At 54.3% G+C, this 27,046-nt stretch overlaps 1 protein-coding gene across 2 annotated transcripts; it reads right to left on the reverse strand.

Annotated features, from left to right (window-relative positions):
* Nucleotides 1-84: 84 nt before the first annotated feature.
* Nucleotides 85-22,694, reverse strand: PODN (podocan). 2 transcript variants are annotated; one of them, XM_066269166.1, is made up of 11 exons: nt 22,560-22,694; nt 15,870-16,186; nt 14,508-14,601; nt 13,134-13,198; nt 11,462-11,571; nt 10,213-10,369; nt 9,772-9,887; nt 8,210-8,867; nt 4,747-4,895; nt 3,578-3,791; nt 85-1,068 (listed from the first exon to the last, which is right to left on the reverse strand). In XM_066269166.1, exons 1-10 carry the CDS (start codon nt 22,645-22,647, stop codon nt 3,605-3,607), a joined length of 1,941 nt encoding a protein of 646 aa, XP_066125263.1. In that variant the 5' UTR covers nt 22,648-22,694; the 3' UTR covers nt 85-1,068; nt 3,578-3,604. The 2 variants fall into 2 exon arrangements, with proteins under 2 accessions (XP_066125263.1, XP_066125265.1); XM_066269168.1 differs by lacking the exon at nt 22,560-22,694 and adding an exon at nt 16,591-16,626.
* Between the last annotated feature and the right edge of the window lie 4,352 nt (nt 22,695-27,046).

Consider the following 27,046-nt stretch of genomic DNA (forward strand, 5'->3'; position numbering starts at 1 on the left):
CTCGACAGGTGCTGAGATGCTTGTGCCAGCTCAGCACATGGCAGGAAGCGCACACAGACACGGCCACGGGCTGCCAGACAGGGCTAATGCTTTTATATTAGTTTTTCTATAATAAGAAAAATCAGCTTTGAAGTTTTTATCATTCTTTTCTTTAAAAAAAAGAAAAAGAAAACAAATTAAAAAGGCATCCAGAACTCCCTGTAGGCCCAAAGAAAAAAATGGGGTCTCATCATTGGGGCCGGGCCCTTCCTCCTGATCAGCCCAGCCCCACACCCTCCATCTCACCCCTGCCCAAGGCCCCTGGAAGTCCTCCCAGGAGAATTTCCCTCTGACCTTGCCCATTCAAGACGTGCCTGTAGCCAGCCAGGACATGGCAGGGAGTGACTTCCCCAGCAGCGGGGACACAGGGCAGGTGGGCCCAGGGCAGCAGTCCTGAGGTTCCTGTCCCCACAGGAAAGGAAAAGGAACAAAAGCCAGCTTTTGTGAGTCCCAGAGGGCAGCAGGCACCTGGCCGCAGAGAGTTCGGAGATAACTCTGTGTCTTCTCCAGAGGATGGACGGACAGATGAATAGGCAGACAGCAAGCCATTCTGGCCACTTCTGGCTGGGGCAAGAGTTCTTGGTGGCACAGGCCAAAGAGGGCTGTTTGCACATGACTCGTGTGTGTGTGTGTGTGTGTGTATGCACGCGCTCACTCATGTGCGTGCGTGTGTGTGTGTGTGTGTGTGTGTGCATGGAGGACGAAGTGGGAGAAGTGGGAGCCCATGCATGCCAGGGTGGGGTCAGACCCTTCCCGGGGTCTGCATGGTTCCGAGGGAGCGATGGCGGTGGTGGGTGTGGGGCAGAGTGGGAGCCTCTGGAAGGCGATGTGCAGGTGTCTGTGTGGCGGTGTCTCATGGCACCTGTGTGTCTGGCTGTGGACCAAACTACAGAAAGTGGTGGGGATAGGAAGACAGTGCTCAGCTTGTGTTGGGGAGGGGGCGCAGTGCTGGGTGTGTCTGGAGTGGCAGAGTTGGGCCTCACAAGGCGCGGACACGTGCTGCAGAACGGAGTCCAGATGTCCATCATCCTGCAGAACATGTGGGAGAGTCAGGGAGGCCAGAGCAGACCCACCATCCACAACGTGCCGGTGGAGGTAGATCGGAGCTGCAGATCCCACTTGATGGTGTGGGAGGACCAGGTTACTGCAGGCAGGAGGGGCATTGCCCCCAGGAGCCCAGAGCCAGTGGGCACCTGCTGGGAGGTGATCCTGTTGCCGTGGCCAGGCTTGGTGTATGGGCTAGAGGGACTTTGGGTCCCACTGTACACTCTTGGGGCCTCACCCAGGGCTCCACTCAACTGACCTGACCATGGCCAATGTCCTCCAGAAGGACATCCCCTTGGACTCCCATCCCAGGACTCCACAGCCCCCCTTGTGAGGTCCCTGGCATCCTCACTGAATGGCCAGTCGCGCCCTGTTGCTGACCCCTGCCTCCATGGAGAGAGGTGGCTCGCCTTCACAGCCCTGGACCCCTGCTGTAAAGGGTAATGATTCCTGGGCGCTGCCCCTGGGCCTGCCCTCCCACTCACACAGCTGCCCTGAGGCGTTCCTCTCCCCACTCTGCCACCCACCCACAGGGTCCTCACACCTCTCAGGCTCACCCCGCCCTACTTCAACTCAACTTCCTAACACCCCAGTGGCCTCCCACCACTGCCCCCTGACCCTGTGACCCCCAGCTTGGCTCACCCTGATATCCCTCTTACCAAACCTGCCTACCTGGCTGCTCGCCCACATCACCATGCCGCTCTCCAGCATCCCTCTCCAGCAGCCCTGCCTACCGATCCCTTCTGTCTGCGCCTCCTTCCTCTCCCAGCCTAACCCCCGGATCCACCACTGCCAACAGTCTCTTGCCAATACACTCAATTTCCTTGTTCCTTGCCCTCCTGTCTCATGCACCAGGCCAAAAACCCAGCCATGGATGGATCCAATGATCCATCTTCACCCCCCCACCTCCCCACCCCTCTCCCTTCTGTTGAGCACCTCCAGCTGCACAGAGAAACCACAGCACTGAAGGCATCTGGCTGATGTGACTTTATGTCCAGCCACCAAGTCACTAATTTATGACTGCAGCTACTCAGTCTTCTGTCCCTCCTGCCACAGTGGAAGAGGCACTGACCCTCCTACAAGAGCCAGTCCCTCCTACTGTTTCCACAGGAATCACCACACCACCCTGCTCTCTGCTCTTATATCTTCAACTCCTCCCTCCATACGGGCCGTGCCATCAGCATTCAGATCAGCTCCATTTCTTAAAAACACCCAACATGAACTGGGCCCTGCCTGACTTTCTCACACCTGCCCACTACCACCCTCTCGCATCTCGTCACAGCCACACTTCTTGACAGAGTTGTCTACACTCCCTGGATCCACTCCTTTCCATCCCATTGCCCTGAGGGTGCTCCCCACAAGGTCATGGGTAACTGTCTTGTGGATAAACGCAGTGGGCCCTTGGCGGTGCTCGGCTCCACCAGCCCCAGCAGCACTGACACAGCTGATTCTCCCCACTGCGCACATATGCATAACATGTATGTAAACGTAGCGTGCGTGTATATAAATATGTGTACACATGCATGCACATAAGGGCCAGTGTGCACGGGGACACATGTGTGCACATGTTCTACTTCTATAAATGTGTATACATATGTGCCGTGTGTGTCCCACAAATGTGTGCTTTGTGGGTGAGTATGCATGTTTTGAAATGTGTGTGTGAGCATGAGTACGTGTGTCGGTGCACTGTGTACACATCTGGGTGCTTGTGTTACATGTATGTGTAAGCACCCTCTGTCTGGGCTGTCTGTAGCTTTCCTACCTCCTTCCCTAGCTGCTCCTTCCGGCCCCTCTGCAGGTTCCCCTCCCCTGGCGGTCCTCACCCCCCTGGGTGAGCTCCTGCAGCCTCCTGCAGCCTCCCGCAGCCTCCCGCAGCCTCAGTGACTGCTTCCGGCCAGGATGCCTGCAGCCCCACCTCCATCGCAGACCTCACTGCTGAACCCCAGACCCATATATCCAACCGGTCCCTGGGCAACTCCCCTAGTGCCTTTGGGGCCCCCAAATTCAGAATTCCCCTAAACAAACCTGTTTTTCCTCTCATTCACCCTGAATTCCAAGCTCGAACCTGCGCCTTGTCTCTCCCTCACCCCGTGTCAGAAGGACTACTCCAGTCTGCCTCCCCTGATTCCTTTCAGGCCCATCCGCTTGTCTGCATCCTCACCTCCTGCCCCGTATCTCTGGCTTGGGTTACAGCAGTGGCCTCTGCCTGTGCCCCCACATCCACTCCCTGCTTCCACTGCCCCAGGCCCTGTGACCTGTCAGGGCACCCATCACCCTGCAGAGAATCCCCCGGCACAAGCCAGCCTCCCATGGGCTTGCTATTGTATCCAGCCTCCACCCAGGGCCTGACGCACACCAAATGCTCTTATAGGTTTACAAAATGAATGCTGAAGCAGGGGGCAGAGGGTGGAGAATGGACACAAAGACCCTAGATTGGGTTAGGGGCGGGAAACTGGCAAGGAGAGGTGAGTGTGCCCCCACACAGTCCACCCACCTATGTCAGATCTGTTCCACCTAGTCACTATCGCCTTTCCTCTTCCTCCTCGTCCTCTTCGTCCTCCTCATCTTCTTCCTCTTCCTCCTCCAACTGGCCCCGGTCCTTGGAAACGTCACCAAACTCAAAGTTGCCTTCTATGTCCAGGACCTGCAGGTGCTTCAGCCTCCGGAAGGCGCTTTCCACCACAGAGCCCACGGCCAGCTTGTTAAACCTGTCCGGCCACCCGCGTGGGGTCAGTGCTAGGAGCCCCACCTGCGGAGTCCCCACACTTACCCCCACCTCAGAAGGTAAAGGGCAAGGAGCTGACCCTTTAGGAAGATGGCAAAGCAAACACAAAAGGCTGGGGACTGGGATGTACTATGTATCAAGGGGAGTCCAAGCTGTCCAGTGTGGCTACAGCTTGGAGGGACAGGGGCTGACCCGGGCCACTCATCCACAAAGTGAGGGAAAGGCTTGTGGATAAGGTCTCACTACGATTTGGGAGTGGCAGACATGGGAAGCTCCTCTCTCCTGCCCTCTGGAATTAACCCTGAGGCCTGAGACTCCTGGGCTGCCAGCCTGGGTCACCCAGTGCCTGGTGTGAGGTGGCACACAGGCAAGGCCAGAGCCATGCTGGACCAGGGACACACAGGCTGTGGGAAGGTAAGAAGGTGGGCTCTGATCTCCCCCTGCCTCAGTCTCCCGTAGGAGCCAGAGCAGTAGTCACACTCCACCCCAACGTCACTCATCTGAGCCACAAAGCCCCTGGGAACGCCATTGTCTAATGCATCTCCTTCTCTCTGATTGGAGGGGGTCAAAGGTGGGGATGTTGGGAAGAACCGTCCTGGCTCTGCTGTATAAAAACTCCTCATATCCTTGGGGAGCTGGGTCCCCAGTATCATGCTGAACCCCCAGAGTGCAGTGAGAACCTGAACACCCGCTGTCCTGGGTCTAAGGCCCAGGCACAGCCTGGCCAGCTGTGGATGCAGCTTCACCTATGTTCTCTGGACCTCAGTTTTCCCAGCTTTAGATTGGGAAGATGCTCTCAAGATCCTTTCTTGCCACAGGAACATCAATAATGCCCATGTGCACCACTTGGCTCTGAGCAGTGACCTCTACCTGCAGGCTGTGCCCATGTGCCTTGGCTATCCTGCTAGAGCCAGGGTGGGCCCCAGGGGACCTCCTACCTGAGAAAGATTCCCTTGAGGTTGGGTGTTGAGTCAAAGGCATTGGCGGGCACGGTGCTAATCTTGTTGTTCTGCAGGTACAGATACTCCAGCGACTCAGGAAGCCCCTCAGGGATCTCCGTCAACTGGTTCCCGGCGATGTCCAGCAGCTGCAGGGTGACCAGAGAAGTAAAAGCACTTAACAACTTGCAAAGGCCCCCCAATAATCCCCCACAGCATACCCAAATCTCACCATAACCTTATGAGGTGGGATCTATAACTATCAATATTAACATTTTCCAGATGGGGAAACAGAGGCTCAAAGAGGTTAAAAGATCTGTCCAAAGCCAAATAGCCTATACAAGGCTATTGAGTAGTGCACCTGACTCCAAACCCTTGTTCATACAGCTCCTTCTGCCTTCCCACATGGATTCAGAGCCAGGACATCACAGTCCTTCCACATTAACACAAGACACCCTCATCAAACTGAAGGCCCCAGAAGGCAGGGGCCAGGAATCCTCCAGTCTTGAATCTCAGAGAACGGTGGTGTTGGGGGCCACATGAGTGGGGCTGCTCACTGTGGACCTTGGGGGCCATATGGGCAGGGATCAGGAGCGAGAATGCAAGGCTGACAATGTCTTTAGGCTGGTCAGTCTCACGGTCACCACATGCCTATAGTCCAGAAAGCAGGAACCCAGGAAAAAAGAAAAGAGTCAACATTCAAGAGGAGCACGAGCTTCATGCACCATAGGGAGCCTCCCTGACACTTCCACTATGCACAGGGCTCCCTGCTCCCCACTGTTCCCTTCACACAGCTCCAGCACTTTCTCATTCATTCCATATATATCCTCTGTGCCCACGGGTGCTGGGGACATGGAATCTACCGAGACACTGCCTCCAGCCTCAGGAAGCTAGACTGGCAGGAGGATGCGGACTCTGACAATGACAGCAGGAGAAGGGGGCCATGATAAGGGGGGCTGGGGGAGGAGGCTGACTCAGCCTCAGGTTGGGGGCACTGACAGCAGCTAGCACAGGTAGGTGCCCTGAGGTAGTGGGAACAGCTGCTGCTCGTAGGAAGATCCAACAGTGAGGGGAAGAATCCCCTCAACAGACACTCCATCCCTGACTGAATTCATCCAGGCCCAGCGAGGTATTTAACCTGCCCATCATTGGTGGCTTCCTGAGGAAGTGAAATCTGTGTCCTAGGTATATCAAGGACTCCAGGAGGGTAGTGATCCTCCATCTGTCTTATTCCCTGCTGGATCCTCAGCTCTGGAACTGTGTCTGCACATGGTGGGGGCTCGAAACCAGCTTGTGGAATGAATGAGTGAGTAGGTGTCAGCAGGGCGGAAATGGTGCTCTCAGCAGAGCCAAGAGAACTCTCTTCCCCTGTACGAGCCAAGCCCAGAGCACCTGGGAAGAGAAGCTACTCGGCTGAGAACAGGGGCAGAGCAGGCTTTGAAGGCCATGGCAAGGATTCTGATCTAGTTTCTAAGGGCAGTGGGGACCCACAGAAGGGTTCTGGGCAGGAGTGTTAGCTGACCTTACGTTTACCAAGATACCCTGATTACATATGGAATACAGGAGTAGAAAGTTCCTAGGAAGGTTGAATATAGGCAAAAAATGAGAGCAAATTGGCTAGGGATGTGGGCAGCCGGATGGAGAGAAGTGGACAGACTGAGAAGTGATGGCAGAACTGGCAGAGGACAGTAACAGGGGCATTGCAGGCAGACGGTGTGAACAGGGGATGTCAAGGGCAGCTTCCAGGTTCCGCCAGGGGCACCAGGGAGGATGTGGCCTCCTTCAGTGAGTTAGAAAATGCAGCAGGAGGAGCAGGTGTGAAGGAGGAGGCAACGGGGTTTGGGATCCTTAAGATCAGGGTTCCTAAGAGGAATTGATTGGCACAGATGGCTGGATCCTGGTGGCTGGTAATCAGCATGGCAGTCTGGGTGAGGAGAGATCTGGCTAATGCTGCTCCAGCAGAACCAGCTGCCTCCTCTAATTCCCAGCCTGCTCCATTTGCAAGGCTCTGCCTCACCTCCTTGCCCCCCACTCAGACATCCCTATCCTGACAGCTCCCCCAACAAGCATGGACGATGAGCAGAGGCAGATTAAGGTCAGTTGAAGCCCTGGGCCCTGCAGAAGAAAATATTGAGCCCCTTGTCATTAGAAAAAAGTGTAAAGTTCAGGTTTTGCGGGACCCTTCAGAAGTCAGGGCCCAGGGCGCACACCCGGTATGCCCGCCATGGAATCTGCCTCTGACTATGAGCCTACCAGGCCAGAGCTCTGGGTCCAGCAGTGAACAAAACAGATTAAAATGCCTGCCCTGGCCTGGCTGGTTGGCTCAGCAGTAGAGTGTCGGCCTGGTGTGTGGAAGTCCAGGGTTTGATTCCCAGCCAGGACACACAGGAGAAGTTCCCATCTGCTTCTCCACCCTTTCCCCTCTCCTTCCTCTCTATCTCTCTCTTCCCCTCCTGCAGCCAAGGATCCATTGGAGCAAAGTTGGCCCGGGCACTGAGGACAGCTCCATGGTCTCCGCCTCAGGCACTAGAATGACTCCAGCAGCAATGAAGCAACGCCCAGGATGGACAGAGCATTGCACCCTGGTGGGCATGCCAGGTAGATACATGTGGGAGTCTGCCTGATTGTATCCCAGCTTCTAACTCCAGAAAAATACAAAAAAATTAAAAAATAAAAATAAAAAATGCCTGCCCTTATTCTAGAGGAAAGAGTAGGCAACAAACAAGCAAATAGCTGACCTAATACCAGAGAGAGATGAGGATTATGAAGAAAAACAAAGGGGAGGAAGGTGGTAGGCGGTTAGGGAAGACCTCTCAAGGAGGTGACATTTAAGCAGATCCTTAAGAAAGACAGAGGAGGAAGCCCTGAGGACATCTGGGGCACAGAAGACAGCATGGCACAAGCCCCCAAACTCCTTGGTGGGCCTGGCAGCACCTTGGTCCTGCCTCCCCGGTTTCTCAAATGAAGCTCCCCTTCCACCCTTCATTGCATTAGAAGGTTTCATTATAAGAAGCTCAATTCTATAGCCAGACATTCTGCCTGACTCTGATCATGGCCACAGCAGCCATATCCACCGCCCAGAACACCTCAAGCAGACTCCCCTAACCCTCTACAGACCACCTCACAGGTCTTGCTGCCACCCTTCCCCATGCCCAGCCTTCTCTAGGCACATATTCCTGTGCCCGTGGGTGGATGAGTTTGACTCCCCTGCCACCTCAACTGCCCCTGCCCCAGTCCTCTTGAACCATGAGCTGTAGCCACAACCTCACCTTACCCCACAGCCCTTCTCAAGCCTGTACCTGCAAGTAGTGAGTTCTGCCAGGCCATACCAGCTGTACTCTGCCCTTCACTCAGTACCGGCACGCCAGCCATACCCTCTGCATGGCTCAGCCCCCTTACCCTAAGGTCTGACCTCCCCAGTGGGTATCTCCCTCATGGTTCAGCCTCCTGTCCTCTCCTTTACCTGCAGATGAGCGAGATCAGCCCAGGCGCGGGGGCCCAGGGCCCGGCTGCGCAGCCGGTTGCCGGTGAGGTAGAGCTCACGCAGCTGAGCCATGCCGGCCAGCGCCCCGCGTGCCAGGGCGGCCAGCTCATTGCGCTTGACCTTCAACACGTGCACGTTGCGGGGCAGCCCAGGCGGCAGTGTGTGCAGCCGGTTGCCAGATAGGTCCAGTGAGCGCAGCAGGCGCAGCTTGCGGAAGGCGTCGCGGTGCACCTGCGGGCTGGTGATGCGGTTGTAGCTGAGGTTCAGCTCCTCCAGGAAGTAGGTGGTGGCAAAGTCGTCGCGCCCGATGCCCGTGATCTGGTTGTGCAGGATCATGAGGGTGCGCACACGGCGGGGCAGGCCGCTGGGCACGCGCTCCAGCGCGTTGTTGTACAGGTGCACGGTGTGCAGCCGCTTGAGGCCCTGGAAGGCCCGCGGGTGGATGCCATGCGCGCGCAGCTGGTTGCTGTGCAGCAGCAGGTACTCAAGGCTGCGGATGGGGGTCAGCACATCCGCGTCCACACTCCGGATGGCGTTTTTCTCCAGATGCAGCAGCACCAGGCTGCGTGGCAGCCCTGCGGGGACCCTCGACAGGTTGTTGCTGGACAGATCCAAGTACTCCAGGCTGGAGAGCTTCCTGGGAAGGGGGTAATTAGGAAAATTGGCAGGAGCCACATAGCAGGAGCCCACTCTCTTGTTTCCACCATTTTCCCAAGGGAGGAGGCAGGGAAACTGCCTCTAATTCATCCCAGCTCTGCCACTTGCTGGGGGACCTCAATCCTCTCCAAGCCTCTCATTGGGTTAGTCAATGACATTGGTGTAGAAAGGCTCTAGCATGGTTTCTGACACATAGGGTTTTTTGTTTGTTTTGTGGGGCTTTTTTTGTGACAGAGACGGAGAGATCCAGAGATGGGGATAGACAGATAGGAAGGGAGAGATGAGAAGCATCAATTCTTTGTTGCGGCACTTTAGTTGTTCATTGATTGCTTTCTCATATGTGCCTTGACTGGGGGGCTACAGCGGACTGAGTGACCCCTTGCTCAAGCCAGCAACCTTGGGCTCAAGCTGGTGAGCCTTGCTCAAACCAGATGAGCCCGCGCTGAAGCTGGTGACTTTGGGGTCTTGAACCTGGGTCCTCCGCATCCCAGTCCAATGCTGTATCCACTGCGCCACCGCCTAGTCAGGTCATGGGGGTTTATTTGAAGACCAATTGTTTAAGACCTTTTTTGGCTACTCTGTGCCCTAAAAAAATGAAAATATATTTGTCTTCAACAAGAATGTATGAGTTTCTATTTTGTACCAAGAAGCCAGCCTCTGCAACCACTTCCCTGCCTCACTGGAGTTTTGGCGGGCCTTACCCATACATATCACTTGTTCTTGGGGACAGAAATGTCGGCAGAGGCACAGGCCTCAAAGTTCCTTCTCCAGGGAAGCTGGCCAGAGCACGTGGGTGAGAGATGTGTGTGCAGGCCTGGCCGAGTGGGCCCTGGGAGGAGTCTCCCCGGTGCCTGGCCCTCCTGAGGGCCCAGGCAGGGGCTTACCAGAAGGTCTCGTTGTCCAGGCCCTCATCTGTCAGGTAGTTGTTCTGCAGGTACAGTTCCCGCAGGTTAGTCAGTTCACTGAAGGCACCTGGTGGGATCTTCTCCAGCTTGTTGCTCTGGGGGAGGGGGGGCAGTGGGAAGGGGAGCATGAGAGACAGCCAAGGGGTAAGGGCAGAGCCCTGGAGAGGGCTATGGAGAGGGGTGTGAAGGAGCCATGAGCCATGAGAAGCAGGCCTGGGCCTGGAGCACTCTGGATGCGAGGCTGACAGCCAGGTGCCCAGGCTTCCGCCTGCTTCTCTGTAGTGGATGCCGTGCCCTCTGGCATGTCCCCAAGACTCTGGCATGTGGCTAAGCCTTGCCATTGTGACTATGTGGGCCTGGGCTCTTCCCCTGCTGTGCGTCCTTGCTGCGGGGGTGCCCCATCAGCCCTCTCCCTCCTACCTTAAGGTGCAGTTTGTAGAGGGCGGGCGGCAGGTGTTTGGGCACGTGGCGCAGAAAGTTGCTGGACAGAATAAGGATCTCGACATTGCTGGAGCCGTTGAACATGTTGTCCGGCAGCCCGGCATCCGCCAGCTTGTTGTTGTGCAGGTACACAGACCTGGGGGGCAAGGTGCAGGTCCTCACCCTGCTGGGCTCATCCTGGCTCCCAGTGCTTGCTCACCTGGTGAGCCTCCCAACCATGCTCAGGTTGGGCCTGGGGCCTAGGGCACCCTCTTCCCATCTGAGGAACCTCAGACTCTACCTAATGTAGTCTCCCTATACAGCTGAGGGAACCAAGGACCCACCAAAGCTTACCCAACACGTTAGAGGCAGAAATAGGATTTCCTGACCCCCAGACCATGCTGCTCCATACCCTTCAAGGTTCTCCATTGTTCTCCAACTGTCACAGCCCTGGAGCCCCTGCCTGTCAATCCCTCACAGCTGGCTCTGAGTTCCATGGGGCCTTCTAAAGATGGAAGTGTTCCTGACACCTTTGTCCCTGATGCCCAGCACAGGGCCTGGCTCAGAAGAGGTGATGCCTCATTCATTCAACAAGTATACAGTGAATGCCCCTACATGCCAGGAATATTCTAGACTCTGAAGATGTACCAGTGGAAACAACCAACAAGACCTGCCCTCATGGAACTAACATACTAGAGGACCAGAAGACCAGGAACAAAAGAAATACATAGAAGATATAGTTCATTCTTGCTGTGTGCCTCTCTTGGGCCTCAGCCTTCTCTCTGTGGGATGGAACCATGCACCACGACCCTGGCTCCTCAGGGGGTGGAGAGAATCGAGCGAGGGGATAGATTCAGGTTCAGAAGCAGCACCAGGAGTGGCCAGCCCCACCAGTACCACCCGCCCTGCTCACTCCTCCCAAAGCAGCTCTCAGCGAGGCCCGGCTCTGCCTGTTGGAAGATGCTTTTCTCCCAGGCCCGGCTGAGGAAGGAGGAAAGCACCCTCACCCAGCTCCCACAATTCCACTGATATCACCCTCCTTCTTGCCTCCTGGACCGATTCCTCCTCATCCTTTAGGTCTCAACTTTTGGAGCATGGGCCCTGAGCATGGGGCAACATGCTTGCACGGCAAACATGGTCCTCCTCCAGGGTCTGTCTGAGTTCTTTCTGCCTCACTCAGGGTAGCAGCCTCTGCTCAGCTCCTCCCCCTTCCCCAGCCTGAGCCCAGGGCCCCCCTCTGACCTCTGACCTCAAGTTTGGCTTCTGGCCAAAGGTCAGCCCATAGATCTTGGTGAGATAGTTGGCAGCGAAGTCCACACTGATCAGGGTGTTTGGCAGGAATCGGGGTGCCAAGGTCAGCTGGAAAGGGAAGAGTTGGAGCAGAAAGACCAATGGAGGGGATGAGGTCGGCTCTGGGTCCCACTGCCTGCTGCTCACCTAGGCCCCTTCATTTGTCTCCTCCCAGCAGCGACAGTCATCTTTCTAAAATAGATACCCATCTCCTCCCTCTGCTAACACAAAATCAGAACCTCTACAGCTCCCACAGCCCTGAACTTGGCATTCGAAGCCCACCAGGCCTGTCCCCTGCCCTGCCTATTCTGTTCTCTCCCTCACTGGTCCCCAACACCGGCTCTCTGTCCAGTCACAGTGAGCACTCACACTCTCCCAGACACGGCCCACAGTGTCCGCCCTTCATTTATTCAATAGTTCAGCCCGGGCACGGTTCCAGGAGCTCACTGGCCATGTACTGGACAACAAGACAGAAGTACCTCTGCTCCACCCCAACACACACACACAAGCTTACGTCCTAGTGGAGAAGACCACAAGCAAGGAATAAAAGTATCTGATAATGATCACTGCTATGCAGGGAATTCAAACAGGCTGAAGACAGACTGGGTTGGGTGCTCAGGGAACAGGTGACAGACATTTATGGAAGGACAGCACCACTGAGAGGAGAGCATCCAGGGCAGAAGGGTGCAAAGCCAGCACAGGAGGGTGAGGTGGCCAGGTTCGGGAATGGAGAGGAGCAAGAGGGAGGGAGTGGGGCCATGAGTTAAGAGAAGGAGGGGAAGTGCGGCTTTCACTCTGGGGGGAAGGCAAAGCCGCTGGAGGGTTGTAAGCAGGGATGGTAGATGTGGGGGGAAAGCAGAGCATGATTTTTAAAGGTCACTCTGGCTGCTCTGAGAAGGGGCAGCAAACAAGGAGGCAGGACTGCCCAGCTGTGGGAGTGGCACGGGAGGCGGGGGCTTGCATTGCTGCTGGACGCGGTGAGAGAAGCACTCCAGCTTCGCGCAGACCAGCATACTGCATGTGGTCGGAGATGCCCTTTACAGAGATGGCAAGACAGCCAGAGGACGGGGCTGTAGGCAGGGAGCAGTCCTACTTCCATTAGCCATCTAGGGGAGATGCCCAGGAGGTGGAAGGGTCTTTGAGTCTCCAGCGGGAGGAGTGGGGGGACAGGAGACTGCCACTGAGCCAGGCCATTAGGGCGAGAGCTCAGGGGGAAGGGCCGGGACAGAGCTCGGGGGCACACCACATATTTTGAGGTTGAATGTGGTTGTGCCTTTTCTCATACTGTCCCTTCTACTGCAGTGTCCTCTGCCTCAGTACCCCTGCGTGAAATCCTATTACCCTTTATGGACTTTTAAATGCTATCTCCTCCACGAAGCCTAGAAAGTGCCCGCACCCCATGAAGACGAGCTTTCAGCCCCCTACACTCTTGTAAGCCTTGATCTGTCTTCATTAACTGACCACTCTGATGCCTCGGCTGAAGGTATGAGGTCTGGGCCATGTCTGAGCAGCATTGGGGACCCGGTGGCCAGCCCAGAAGAGGCCCTGGTGAAAATTCCCTGAAAGCAGCTACTGACACCAGGGGCGTGGGCAGCACACTTCCTCACTTCCTCCCCGCTGCGGACCCTCACCTTGTTATTGGCCAGGTACAGGTAATTGAGGTTGGTCAGATGCTCAAATGCCTCCTCCGGGAGCCCTTCAAAGGACAGGCATCGGTCAGAGCCCTGGATGAAGGAGACGCTACAGGGAGCACGCCAGCACCGACCCCCTCCCTCCCCAAGCCCACCCCATTCGCCAGAACTGGGGAGGATTCTCCGAGGCAGGTGAGGCTCTGCTCTCTTCCCAGCCAGTCCCGACAGGCCTTCCCAGGTCCTTGCTCACAGAGGCCCAAGCTCAGACGACCAGGTGGGAAATACTCACTAGGGAATGGCTAATCCTTCACCTGCTCAGGGCCATCTGGGTGGGAACGGGTCCCCCTAAGGACAGCCATATGATAGAGGACCCAGGCTGACATTTTCTCTGCAAGGAAGGAGTGCTTGCCTGGGGCAGCCCCAGAGGATCAAAGACCTTCTCCACACCCAGCCCCATGGCACTTGTCAACCTTTGAGCCTCCCCACCACCTGGCCTGCCCCTTGCTCCATCTAGTGTCAGAACTCAGCTGTCCCTGGGAGATCCCAGCCAGCCTAGCCCTTCTCTAGTCTTGTGGTCAGCCCATGACACTCAGTTCCAGGCTCCCAGACCCCAGATGCTGGGACTCACCCAGTTATCTAATGAGAGGGAACAGTTACATAAACTGTGCAGCGTCCCTCTACGGAACCCTCTGCTGCTGCCATGCAAATGCTGGCCGTGGAGAGTCTTAGCAACAGGAGAAATGCTGCTGCGCTAACTGCTGAGCGGAGCAGTGCACTGGGCATGGCTGTGGTGCCTGTTCTATAGAGTCGGCTAGGGGTGGAGAAGCACAAAGGAAAAGACTACACTGGGTTCTGAGGATGGTTATACAACTGTATAAATTACTAAAACTCATCAAATTATACCTTTTAATTGGGTAAATCTTATGGCATACAAGCTTTACTTCAATAAAGCTGCTTTTTAAAAATGGAAAGATTTATACCAAAAGGTCCATAGTGATGAACTCCAAGTGGTAGAATTATGACTGGGTTCTTTATTTTCTGTATTTTAAAGTTTTCTACTATAATCAAAATTGTTTTCATCATCAGAAAAAAAAAATCACTTTTTAAGATTTGCAGACTCTACAACTCTTTGATTCTAAAGACCTTAGGTGACCTGAAGAGTCTATGACGAAGGCCTTTGGAGCCTCTTCCCTGAGTCAACTCCCAGGTCTCAGGGACACCAGGGGTGGCTTTTAGGCAATATCCAGGACCCATCGCCAGCCCAGCCCAGACTGCTCTTCTCCACATCCCAGGGTCTGCAGGAGGGGCCTTTTCCCTGAAGACACTCAATCCCCTGCCTGGTGACCCTGCCCCAGGCCATGGGCGATCCCTCACCTCGGGAAGTCAGGCGGTTGTTCTGAAGGTTCAGAGTCTCCAGCTGATGCAGCCGGGAGAGCTCCTCGGGGTAGATCTTCTCCAGCTGGTTGTTCTGGGGAGTTGGGGAGAGTGAGAAGGCAGACTGAGAGGGAGGCCCAAACCCATCCTCAGCCCCAGGCTCAGGAGCCAGTCCCTCTGTGTGGCACCTCCGTCGGGATTCTCCCCCATGGTACACAGACCCTGGGTGCTGGCTCTGGGCCACGCCAGGATCTGGGTGGTAGAGGCATGTGTGTGTCCCATATTCTGGGAGCTCATACATGGGTCCACGGACAGTGTCATCTCCCCTGCATATCCCACTAGTGACAGATCGTTCTCCCCACACTCAAGCCAGAAACCACTTTTGGTTCCTTTTCTGGGATTTGCACTTCCCACTCCCCTTGGAATGCTTTAAAATCTGGGTTTGGTGTCATCTCTTCCAGAAGCCTTCCATGGGTTGGATTGGGAGCTAGATTCAGAGCTGCCCCAGGCCTCACACCTCGTCCTTCTACTTCCATCTGTCATCCTCTCTACTCCTTTAGGTCTCTGCTTCCCCACCAGCTGGGAGTGCCTCGAGGGCAGGGCATGTCCGAGTCCTCCCTCTGTGCCCAGCAACCCACGCTGGACCAGAGTTGGAGAGCGGTTACCCAGGAGATACTTTATGAATGGAGGAGTGAGAAAATGAACCAAAAATAAGTGCTGTCGTCAACCTGTCCCTTTCTCTCTCCCTTGTAGGCTAGCCTGGTCTTGGGCTCCCAGCACTGCCAGCCCAGGCCCACAGGGCTGTGTCACTGTGGGCAGGTCACTTTCCTTCAGTGAACATGATCTCCTCTGGAAAAGGATGTAACAGCTACTGGGCCACACAAGCGTGATCAGGTGCACCAGCACTCCCAGAGTCCCATCTGGAACTCCAGGTCCCACTTCCTATACCTCAGCTGGAGAGAATACTCTGTCCCTGAGCCCCTAGAGCTAAGCACTCTGTCAGGATCCACTTTGCTCTTGTTTTCCTGGCTTGTAATGGTATCTGACGGTCAGCTGCTGGGCAAGTCTGTGTCCATTATCAGACAGACCCTGACTCACGGACCTCAGCCCAGACTCCTCCCAGTGAAACAAAGCAGGTTATAACAGGGTGCTCTGTGGCCAGGACAACTATCAGAGGAGGGACACCCCAGAGTGGAGCCAGATCCTAATATCAGACCTGCCCTAGCACCCAGGCCTGGGGCGGGGAGCCAGGAGCACTGGGGGTTGTGGGCAGGGAAGGAGCTATGACTGTGAGGGTTCTGGGACAGGAGCCGTGAGTGTGGGGACAGCCCCTAGTGACCATTGGTACAGTGCTGGCCTCACCTGCAGGGACAGGTGGTTGGTTTGTTCAGGCAGGTCCCCTGGGAACTCTTGCAGGTCGATGCCACCGCAGTCCACAACACCCTCCTGGGAGCAGGCACAGTCTCGGGGGCAGTTAACAGTGACTGGGCCAGGCCCCGGCTCCTCAGGGCTCAGGACCAGCACTGGATCCTCCTCCACAAATTCATTCTCTTCAGGGCTCAGGCTGTGGGCACCATTTCGGCCAAACACAGGGGCCCTCACCGCGAGCACCAGTCCTAGCTGCAGCTGTGGCGGCAATAGCAGCAGGAGCAGGAGCGCCCTGCTCCGGGCCATGGTGCCTGCAGGAGGGGTTGAGTCAGAGTCACCTTGGAACCAGGGCTGACTTACCCTGAGAGGCACAGTAGGCACGGGACTGGGCCCACAGAAGTCTTCTTGGGGCCCTCTGGCACCAGGCAGAGCCCCCCTGCCTATCCTCAGCACACATCTGACCTGATGACTGCTGTCCTCCTCTCCCCATGCACCCCATCAGGCTGCCCTCTGGAGGGATGGGGGAAGTGAAACCCTGTCTTTAGGCAAGTCTGCCAAACCTCCCACAACCCTCCCCAGGCCTGGCCCCACAGGGCTTGGCCTGGGCTTTGCTGAGCTCTCGAACAGGCAGTGCTGGGAGGCCCTGTCCCTCCTCCTGCTGCCACAGGCCACGGTGGGCCAGACCAGCAGGGTGTGTCCCAGCTCCTCAGCTTACCATTCTAGGATCTTCAGAACATGGCTTCTCCTCTCTTCCACCTCCCCACCCACCTGCCCCAGTTATAGAGGTCTACTCACCAGTTCCTCCCTCCCGGCCTTCGCACATCCTATTCCTTCTGGAATGCCCTCCCCCTCTCTTGTGCAATCAACAAATTCTCCAAGAACCAATTCCAGCATTGTGTTCCCTGGGAAGACTCTGAGATGCACCAGGGCTCTCCGTTCCTGCAGGGCTTAGCATGAATTGGGTAGTGTTGTGAATACGTGAAGGTTGTCTTTCTCCCACTACAGGGCTGTAAGTCTGGGTGGAGGCCCAGGCCAGAGCCGTGCACAAAGTAGGCATCAGTGAATGGAGCCGCTGCTGCCCCCAGAACCTCCCAAGTCTCATTTCTGGTGTTTGCTCCTCAGCTGCCCTCGCCAGGGCCTGCTGTGTTCACACCACTGCTGCCACCTGCAGGAGACCACCTCCCAGCATGGTCCCGGGGTCAGCAGGGAGGGTACATAGAGAAGATGACTTCAGGCCATTGAGCAAGATGCTGGTTCCACTGTCCCAGCAGCCCATGGGCCAGAGTGGTGCCAGGAGTTCTCTTTCCAGGGACTCACTCAGGAAACCGCTCTGGGGTGTGATAAGTTGTGACAGGCGGTAGCTCGTGTACACTGACCATGGGGTCTCGCAGACCCCAGTTTGAGTCCCCATCCACCATTTAGCAGCCCTGACCTCACCGAGCCTCAGCTTCCTCATCTTACAGATCATATGTATCACCTGGCACCTCTTAGCTAAGGCTGATGGCAGCACGTGTCCCGGCCTGGGGGCACCGCTCCTCAGTCTGAGCCTCTCCTCTTCCCATTAGACCAAGGACCACATCTCACAGAGTCATTAGAAGGGTCTGAGGAGATGGTGGGCCGGGAAGAGTGGGGTGAACTGGAAACTTGACCATGATGCTGACATCTGGTTAAGAAGGCAAATAGGCCCTGGCCGGTTGGCTCAGCGGTAGAGCGTCGGCCTAGCGTGCGGAGGACCCGGGTTCAATTCCCGGCCAGGGCACACAGGAGAAGCGCCCATTTGCTTCTCCACCCCTCCGCCGCACTTTCCCTCTCTGTCTCTCTCTTCCCCTCCCGCAGCCAGGGCTCCATTGAAGCAAAGATAGCCCTGGCGCTGGGGATGGCTCTGTGGCCTCTGCCCCAGGCGCTGGAGTGGCTCTGGTCGCAACATGGCGACGCCCAGGATGGGCAGAGCATCGCCCCCTGGTGGGCAGAGCGTCGCCCCTGGTGGGCGTGCCGGGTGGGTCCCGGTCGGGCGCATGCAGGAGTCTGTCTGACTGTCTCTCCCTGTTTCCAGCTTCAGAAAAATGAAAAAAAATGAAAAAAAAAAAAGAAGGCAGACAGACAGGGCTGCCAGCTCGGCCCTGGCTCTTACCAGTGATGAGACTTTGGGCAAGGGTTGTCACCCGCTAAAAATCCCAGCTTCCTCACCTGTCCCTGAGCTGGTAACAGGGTTGTCCTAATGGGAAAATCATGAGAGTCAGTGGGATGAACATATTGCACACAGTAAGTGCTCAATAAATGTTAGCTGTTCCCACTACTAATATCTGATCTGTGGGCCTTGTTCACATCCCAGACCACACCACTGCCCGCTCCAGGGCCTCCTACTTCTTACCCTGCCTTATCTAGATCCTGCTGTGCTTAATGGTGCAGTCCCAGGTCCACCTTCTCCAAAAAGATTGGAAAGGTGTGAGGAGAAAGAAGGACAGCAACTAGGCTTGCTTGACCCTGTAGGTCCTCAAGATCTAAGCAGACTCAGGACCCAGCCCTGGCCTGGCAGACAACCAGAGAGCCCAGCACACACAGAGTCCTGGCACTATGTCCACCCTACCACATCCCTGCTGCCCCTGTCCCCTGGCCAAATGGGCAGTAACTCCTCAGCCTAAACAGGCCATCATTCCTACAGCACATTATAATCCCCCAGCAAGCAACAGCCTCAGCCCCGGAGCCACCAGCATTAGTCTGTCTGACCCCACTGCAGCATGGGACTCTGGGAGCACGAGGTGGGCACAGGCCCAGGCCCCAAATTCAATCAGGGCAGAAGGCCAAGCAGAAGGATCCTCCTCACATACCCTGTGTACTCATTGGACCAGCAATTTTTCCTCCTTCAATTTTGTGTCTGTAAAGATCTATCAACTGTATCTGTAAAAATATTTAATTTATATTAACATTATGAGCCATACTGAAAATGTTATCATCACCACTTTATAGATGAGGGACCTGAGGCCCAGTAGGAACGGCCAATGTAACACAGCTATTAAAGGGAAAGCTGAGCTCCCAGCTCAGGTCTTAACCACGATGCTGTGGTTAATACAAAACACAGCTGAGCACTGAGGACCTAAACAGACCGTTCACGTTGGCTCCTGCCTGTAAGAAGCTCCCACCTGCACTGTCCAACATGGTGGCCTCGTGTGGCTACTGAGCACTTGAACTACGGCTACTCTAAACTGAGAGGTGCTGTAGTATAAAACATCGTGCCCATGGGTTTCAAAGACTTAGGACAAAAAAAGAATGTAAAATACCTTATTAATAGGAAAGATATCATAAAATAGCTCATTTATTTTTATTTTGAGTACATGATAATATTCTGAATCTATTGAGTTACATAAATTATTAAAAGTAATTTTACCTGTTTCATTTTATTCTTTTACTGTGGCTTCTAGAAAATTTTACATTACAGATGTGGCTTGCATTTGTGACTCACACTATATTTCTGTTAGACATTCTATGTAAATGGCTTTCATACTTCACATTATATTTCTATTGAACATATGTGTAAATTGAATATTATACCCCCAGTGTCATCAGAGGTGTGATGAAAGAAAGCTAAAGTCCATAGGAATCCAGAGGAGACCTAGTACTGCCTGGGACCAAGCAAGCTTCCCAGAAGAAGTGACACCTCATCTAGCCATGAAGGATGAGTATCAGGCAAAAGGGAAAGGCTGATACAAGCAAGGGTCAGCTTGTGCAAAGGCCCGGGGGCAAGGGAGCCCATGTTATGACCTCGAAAAAGTTCATAGAGTATCTGGTAGAAGTTGAAAAAGGGGAGTGATGCAAGTGGACAGTGGCCACAAGTCTAGGCAAAGGAGGGACTTGAATGCCAGGTTAGGGAGTGACCCTTATCTTTTGGGAGATGAGAGCTGTTGAAGAGGAGTGTGGCATAGGCAGGCTTATGGAAGGACCAATGTGGAGCTTTCAGAGTCTGTGCAGTGGTGCAGGCTGCCCTGGGCAGACAGGAAGCTGCTGGGCTACAGGGCTGAGGAGGGAGCTGGATTCAGGGACAACAGACAGGGCGTGGAGAGTGGGGACCCAAGTGCCATTCCCCCTTGTCCTAGCTAGAACAAATACCCTCAGGACTTTGGCATCCTGGGCAGCTCCAGCTCCACCACCTGGTTTGCTGTGTGATGTTAGCCACACCACTCACCTATCACTCTCAATTTTTGTTATTATTCTAAGAATGTTGAGCAACATAAGCTTGCAAGGCCCCTTCTATGTGCCCAGCTCCATACGGGAGCTGTGTGTGGAAGAATATAGAAGAGAACAAACCCCTTGTCTCTGGAAGTCCCAGGAGGGAGGAGTTCCCCTGGCAAGGAACAGTTCACACTTTTGGGAAAGCAAAGACTGGCTGAGAGGGACAGCTCGGTCTGCGTCTGCGGGGAGCTCTTCCTCGTGTGGAGAGCGTTAGTGACAGAAGTACAGTAGGGTCCAGTGTTGAGCCTGGATGAGTCACGTCACTGCTCTGAGTCTCTGTTTACTAGTCTAGGAGATGGGAGTACCTCATGAGGACTAAATGAAATGACATGCCCAGCTGATGCTGGCACTCAGCAAGTGTGACATACACACATGGGGTTACAGTTACCAAGGCAGTACCTGGGATTGCTGCCCCCCCCCCCCCCAACCAAATCTCATTGTTCAGAGGGGTTAAAGTATGGGATTAAAGCAGGAAGAAGAAGAATGGGAAGGAAGATGCTTAAATCGGAAGGCAGATCCTCAATCCTCAGCACCACCTTCCTCCTTCACTCAAATTCAGTAAACACTCACTGATCACCTGCTCTGTGCTGGCCCCCAAACAACTATACCTTAGAGTCCAGTAGAAATCCCAAGACTGAATTAGTCTTCCTATTTTGCAGACAAGGAAACTCAAGCACAAGAGACCTCCATTGCTGCCCATCCCCAGCAAACTCTTATTCAAACACCCCTGCTCCGGGAAGCCACTCCTGCCCCTTTGGCTGGGTTGGGGAGTTCCTCTGGGCTCCCACAGTACCCATGACCCACATGGAGTGGGTGCTCAGGGAATGTTTGCTGAATAAAGAAATGAATTTGTAAACGACAGAGTTGGAAAAGATCTGCATCACTCTCTGGTCTGATTACCTCCATCTACAGATTAGTATGTTAAACGCAAGACCAGGACTAGAATTTGCATCTCTGACTCCTGCCCAGAGCCTGAGCTAGGCTTGAAAGCTTCATAGTAGTTCTCCAGGTGGACAAGAAGAAGGAAAAGCAGTCTTGGCAGGGCAGAGGGCACGAGCTATAAGGCACAGTGTGGAGATGGAGGAAGAGGGATGCATGCTTAAGGAAGGGTAAACAGGATGAAGGTCCAAGCCTCCAAGGACATCAGCCTCTATGCTAAGGTGTTGGTGGTAGGGAGCTATCAAGGGTTCCAGGCAGTTCATGGTCAGAGAGCTCTTATGTATGACTCCACCAGGCCTAAAGGTGCCACCATTAGTAACCTCCTACCCAAAATGCAGATTAAAGGGACAAAGTATGCTTCCACGAGCTCTCATGAAAAGTCATGCGAATCTAACATTTAACCTGCACTCTTGGCTAAAGTAGATTGGGGACAAGACCACCCAGGGGCTCTCTTGGTTCACACCAGTGGTGTCCTTGGAGCCGGGTGGCCCACAGCTTCACTCTCCTTGGCCACGGAAGTCCAAGGACTAATGCTCAGGTGGGCCCCTATAGTCCCTAGATGCACTCCAAGCGCCAGGCTCGCATCCCTTTGTCTCCCAGACCGGGACTGTCGGCGCAGTACCCCTGCATGTCCCTGCTCCCCTCCTGACGTTCAGGCTGCAGCTGCTCCTACCCCCAGCACCAGGGGCCACCGCGGCTCACTGCCGCCACCTCCTCTTCCACCTGACCGCACATCAGGTATTCTAACGCAGCGATCTCGTCTCCGCCCCACGACCGGCTGGCGGTTCAGGGACCTAGAACCTGGAGTTTTCGCCGCATTGGCGGGAGGGCGTCGACCCCTCTTCCAGCCTTCGTGTTCCCCCTCCTCAGTCCAGCTGTCCCAGCAGGGAGCCAGGCGAGAAGACCGAGTGACGGACACCAGGCCACCAGCCGAGAGCTCTGGCTCAGCGAGTGCGCGGCGCTGGGCTGGGGAGCCGAGCCCCAAGCGGGTCCGGAAGGTGGAGGCGCGGGCTCCGCCTCACCTGTCCCTGCGTCGGGGGGGGGGGGGGGAGCAGAGCTCTGCCCCTCTCTAGGCCTCAGTTTCTCTGTAAAGAAGTCGAAGGGTGAACTAGCTGTGATGAGTGACGTGGAAAGACACAGGGAAGCTGAGCCCTAGCCGTGGCACAGGGGTCCACGCCCCTCTCAGTTCCACCTGCCCCTCACATTCTCTGCTGCCCGCCCGCGTCCTTTCCACTCCCCCCTCCCATCCGCCCTCAGATTCTTTCCAGATGTGCGCAGCGGGAGGGGCCCGGGGCTGGGACCAGCCTCTGACCAGAGAGGAGAAAAGGCCCCTGCCTGGTCCGGATCGCCGAAGGGTCGCACCCCCGAGACAGAGCTCCCTGCCCTGCCCTCCGTGCAGGGCTCCGAGGGCGAGATGCGGCGGCCCCACCCGCGCGGTCTGCACCAGGCGGGAAGTTCGAGTCCGCTGCCCAGGCTCGGCCCTACCCCTCGGCCCACCCGGCCGCCCGCGCCCGGTACCTGAGGCGTCCCCGCGCCGCGCCGCGCCCCACCGGCCGAACGCGCTCCCCCGGCTCCGCTGCGCTCCGCGGGAGCGGGCTCCTTCCATTCAAGTCTAGCCGTGCGCTCGGCTACGCAAGTTTTGTTGTGGGTTTTCTCCTCCCCGCCTCTCCCCCGCCCCCCCCCCCCCGCCCCGCGTGCATCTGCTGGACGCCGGCCTCCTCCGGACACGGGCGGAGGGTCCCCACGGGCGCTGGGAGAGGAGGCCTGCCCCTTCCCCACGTTGGACTTGGCCCGGCCCCACTTCCCAGGGAGGCAGAGCCGCTGGACCGACCCCTCTCCCCGTGTTGGCCCTGGCGGGGCCGCTGTACCATTCTCCCCGCCTCGCCCCACCAGGAGACTGGAAAGGCGGGGTGTCTAGCCCTCAACCCTTTCTGGTTCCCAGATTTCCGCAGGGGAACTGGGCCCCCTTTAGGCCCCAGCACCCGAATAAGGGCCGGGGAGAAGGCCCCTTCCACCAAGTGCCTCTGAGCTGTTTCTTCCTCATGGACAGATTTTGCAGCAGCTTCAGCAGAGTACCTTTCTGTTCACTCTCCCACCCAGGGGTCTCTGGGTAGTAAGTAGCTAGCAGGGCTGCCAGCCAAGACCCTGCCGGGTCCCTTCCCAGAAAAGTTCCCAGCCCTTCCCACATTCCTTACCCCCACATTGGCCCTGTGCTCACAGCCTGGTAAACCTTGAAGGATGGTAAATTGGGCAGGTAGTGGGGTGCATGTGGATCCCAGTCGTAAGGAGACAAAGGGAGTGAAGAGTGAGCCCTTACCATGTTGCTCCCAGGAGCTGAAAACGTTTCCAAGTCAAGGAGCATTAACTACTAGCAGCTGAAGCAATACTGTTTGGTGCCAGGGGCTTTGGCAGTTGAACATGGTAGGGCTGGGTTTAGGGGGTACTTGGCACCTCCAGTGCCTAGCAAGGCTCTCCCTCCATACCTGCTCTGGCCTTGTGGGCAGGGTACCCACAGTTACCTTACCCAGCTGCCCTCCTACTGGAGAGGAAGAAAGAGAAATAACAGACTTGGGACCACTTGCTCAACCTAAATTACCAAGGCTACTAATGAACTAATGAATGAATGAATGGAATGAATGGCTCCTGTAAAACCTCCTCCGGACCTTTCACTGGTTTCTGCTAGTTGTACCACATGCATTACTCTCTAATTTTCACAATTCTGCAAAAGAATTGCTGTTGCCCCATTCACGGATAAGAAGACAGCCTTAGAAAGGATGTGACTGGATAACAGAGTAAAATGGCCAAGTTTACCCTTCCTCACAGCCTAAGTTCTCTCCCTGATGGAAACAGAGAGGGAACTTGAGCAGGCAAGTGCAGAGTCTGGATTTGAACCCAGGACTGTCCATTTCCATGATCTCAAAAATGCAAGAATTTAGCAAGAATGGGAAGGGAAAATATTTTGCCTTCTTTGGTCTCATATTCCAATTCTCTCTTGAGTTCAAACTTAGGAGCGTTGTTGTTATGATTCACAGACTGGACAGGGGCCAACACAGAGATGCCTCTCGTGTCTTCTCCTCAACATTGAGCTTAGAGTCAAGTGGAGCTAGAACTAGATACTACTGACTGGGATACCCATAATCTAAAGAAAACTTTTAGAAAGACAATGAGAAACAGCACATAATGAGTACCTACTAAGTGCCAGGCACCGTGTTAAATTTTTAAATATCTTAATCATCCCAATGCTGTAGGGGAGGTATTCTGTTTCCTGTAACTGCTGAGGCCAGCCAGAGGGCACACCGCATATCCACCCCCCCCCTCTGACCCCAAGGAATAGGTTGTTCTGTGGAATGCCAAGCCAGTGCATGCCCACACCTGCTCTGTGGCTGTCCAGTGCTGTAGACACAAGCTAAAATCACCTGTCTGAAGTATAATATGGAGGAATCACTTTGAGTGTCTCTGGTGGAAAAGGGAGGCAATCATCGTGCTCTTGAAGCAAATCCTCTAACTTTGAGAAGGGCTGTAAAGACAGAACTGAGTTTGAACTGTCGATTTCCTGCATCTGCTTGCGCTGCTTTGGCGCCTGCATGCTGCCCCTCGGTTTCAGCTCCTGTTTAAGTGCATGATGTCAAGGACCAGCTTTGGACTTAGACTTGGGTTCAAATCCCAGCTGGGTCCAAAGGAAGATAAAAATACTACCTATGTCTTACAAAATGTCTAAATTAATGAGAAAATGAAAGTGCAAGACTGCACAGCACCTGGCACTTGCTAAGTGGTCAATAAAAGGCAGCTGCTATTATTACAAATTATCACCCAGACCTGACTAAACACCCAGGAAACATTATTAAAACAGAGATGACAAGTGGCAAGGATTATACAGAGACCTCTGCATCCCCCAGGATTAGTGCCTTCCGATTCAAGACAGTAAGAAATGAGAACAATCAAGAGAGAAGGAGGAAAGACATACATATGGCTAGAGAGAGCTAGGAGTGAAGGACAAGAAGACTTTCAAGGGGCTTACTGAGGAAAAGGGAGATATAAGGAACAAGATAAGGGGAGATAAGTTGTTACACTTTATCATCAGAGAAGAAAACAATTCCTCCCACTTTGAGCTGAGGACTCAAAACCTTTCTTTATTAAGTAGCAGAGTCCCAAATACCAAGCTATGGCAGCAGCTTGATTTTCTACACATTTAAAAATTAAACCACATGGTATCATTTTGTGTATATGGATTCCATCTGAAGGATTTTTTTTTTTTTTTTTTCCTGAAGTTGGAAACGGGGAGGCAGTCAGACAAACTCCCGCATGTGCCCGACCGGGATCCACCCAGCATGCCCACCAGGGGGCGATGCTCTGCCCATCTGGGGCGTTGCTCTGCTGCAACCAGAGCCATTCTAGTGCCTGAGGCAGAGGCCATAGAGCCATTCCCAGCGCCCGGGCAAACTTTGCTCCAATGGAGCCTCGGCTGCAGGAGAGGAAGAGAGAGACAGGGAGGAAGGAGAGGGGGAGGGGTGGAGAAGCTGATGGGCGCTTCTCCTGTGTGACCTGGCTGGGAATCGAACCCAGGACTCCTGTACGCCAGGCCGATGCTCTACCACTGAGTCAACCGGCCAGGGCCTATCTGAAGGATCTTGATGAAAAATATTAAAGAACAAGCAGGGTCTGATGGAAAAACCACAGGCTAAATCAGGTAGCAAAACCATCTTTTGGGCTCCTATAACATCCCTTACAAACTGTTCTTGGACTTTTCCACTCATATATTATGTTTTTCATCTCTTTCCCCCTCCAGGGGGAAGAACCTTATCTTATGTTCTGTAAGGTCCCTTTGAAACCCTCAAATACTGTCATTATAGTAGGCAGAATGAACCCCAGGATGTCCAACCCTAACGTGTAGAGCCTTTGAATATGTTATATTACGTGGCAAAAGGAATTTTGCAGATGTAGTTAAAGTTATGGACCTTCAAATGGGGAGATTACCCTGGATTATCCAGGTGGTTCTAACCTAATCACACGAGCTCTTAAAAACAGAACTTTATCTGGCTGGTGGCAGGAGAGAGATGAGGCAGAAGGGGACATCAGAGAGATGTGAAACATGAGAGCTCAACTAGCTGTGAAGATGAAGGGAATGCAGGCAGCCTGTAGAAGCTGAGAACCACCCCAGGCTTCCAGCAAGGATAAAGAAACTTCAGTCCCACAGCAGCTTGGAACTGAATTCTGCCAACAACCTGAACGAGGAGGAGATTCTCCCCGGGGGCCTCCAACTAAGAACACAGAGCAGTCAACACCTTGACCTTGGCTTCATGAGACCTGGAGCTGAGAAATCAGCTGATCCCACCCAGAGTTCTGAACTACAGAACTATGAGATAATACATTTGTACCAAATTAAGCCCCTGAGTTTGTGGTAATTTGTTACGGCAGCCATAGAAAACTAATACAAACGTTAATAACTAAACTGACAGATAGCACCCCAGCATTTCCCCACACATCATTTCGCGTCATCTTCCCCACAAGCATGATGGTAGTACTGTCTCCTCATTTTAGGAAACTGATGTTCACTGAGGATAAGCAATGTGCTCAGCTGCCCAGCTAACAAGTACTTGAGCCACAATTCAAACTCCAGTCTTCCGGTTTCAACGCCAGTGAGAGCTCGGTCCTATACTACACCTACCATTCTGTGGCTTGAATTCTACCTTAAGATAAATAAAAAATGGACTGAAAAAAAGGAGGGGGAAGAAAATCAGGCTACTTTCACACTGAAAACTTTAAAGCTTTTGAATTCTCCTTTCTGTTTCTTTCAAAGATAATCAAGTAAATCATGGAACAAGTCAGGGTTTAACAAATATCAATAAATATAAGAAGGACCAAATCTTCCTTCCGGCCCAGAGAAGAGAAAAGGGTGTTTGATAAATGGCAAAAGGAGAAATCCTCAAAAGAGTGTTTGTCAGTGAAATATTTTCTCCCATTCAGATCCCCTCCCAGCCAGTGTTAAGGTTCCCCTTTCACAGTGA

Source organism: Saccopteryx bilineata, chromosome 3, assembly GCF_036850765.1.
Source record: "Saccopteryx bilineata isolate mSacBil1 chromosome 3, mSacBil1_pri_phased_curated, whole genome shotgun sequence".
NCBI classification, from domain to species: domain Eukaryota; kingdom Metazoa; phylum Chordata; class Mammalia; order Chiroptera; family Emballonuridae; genus Saccopteryx; species Saccopteryx bilineata.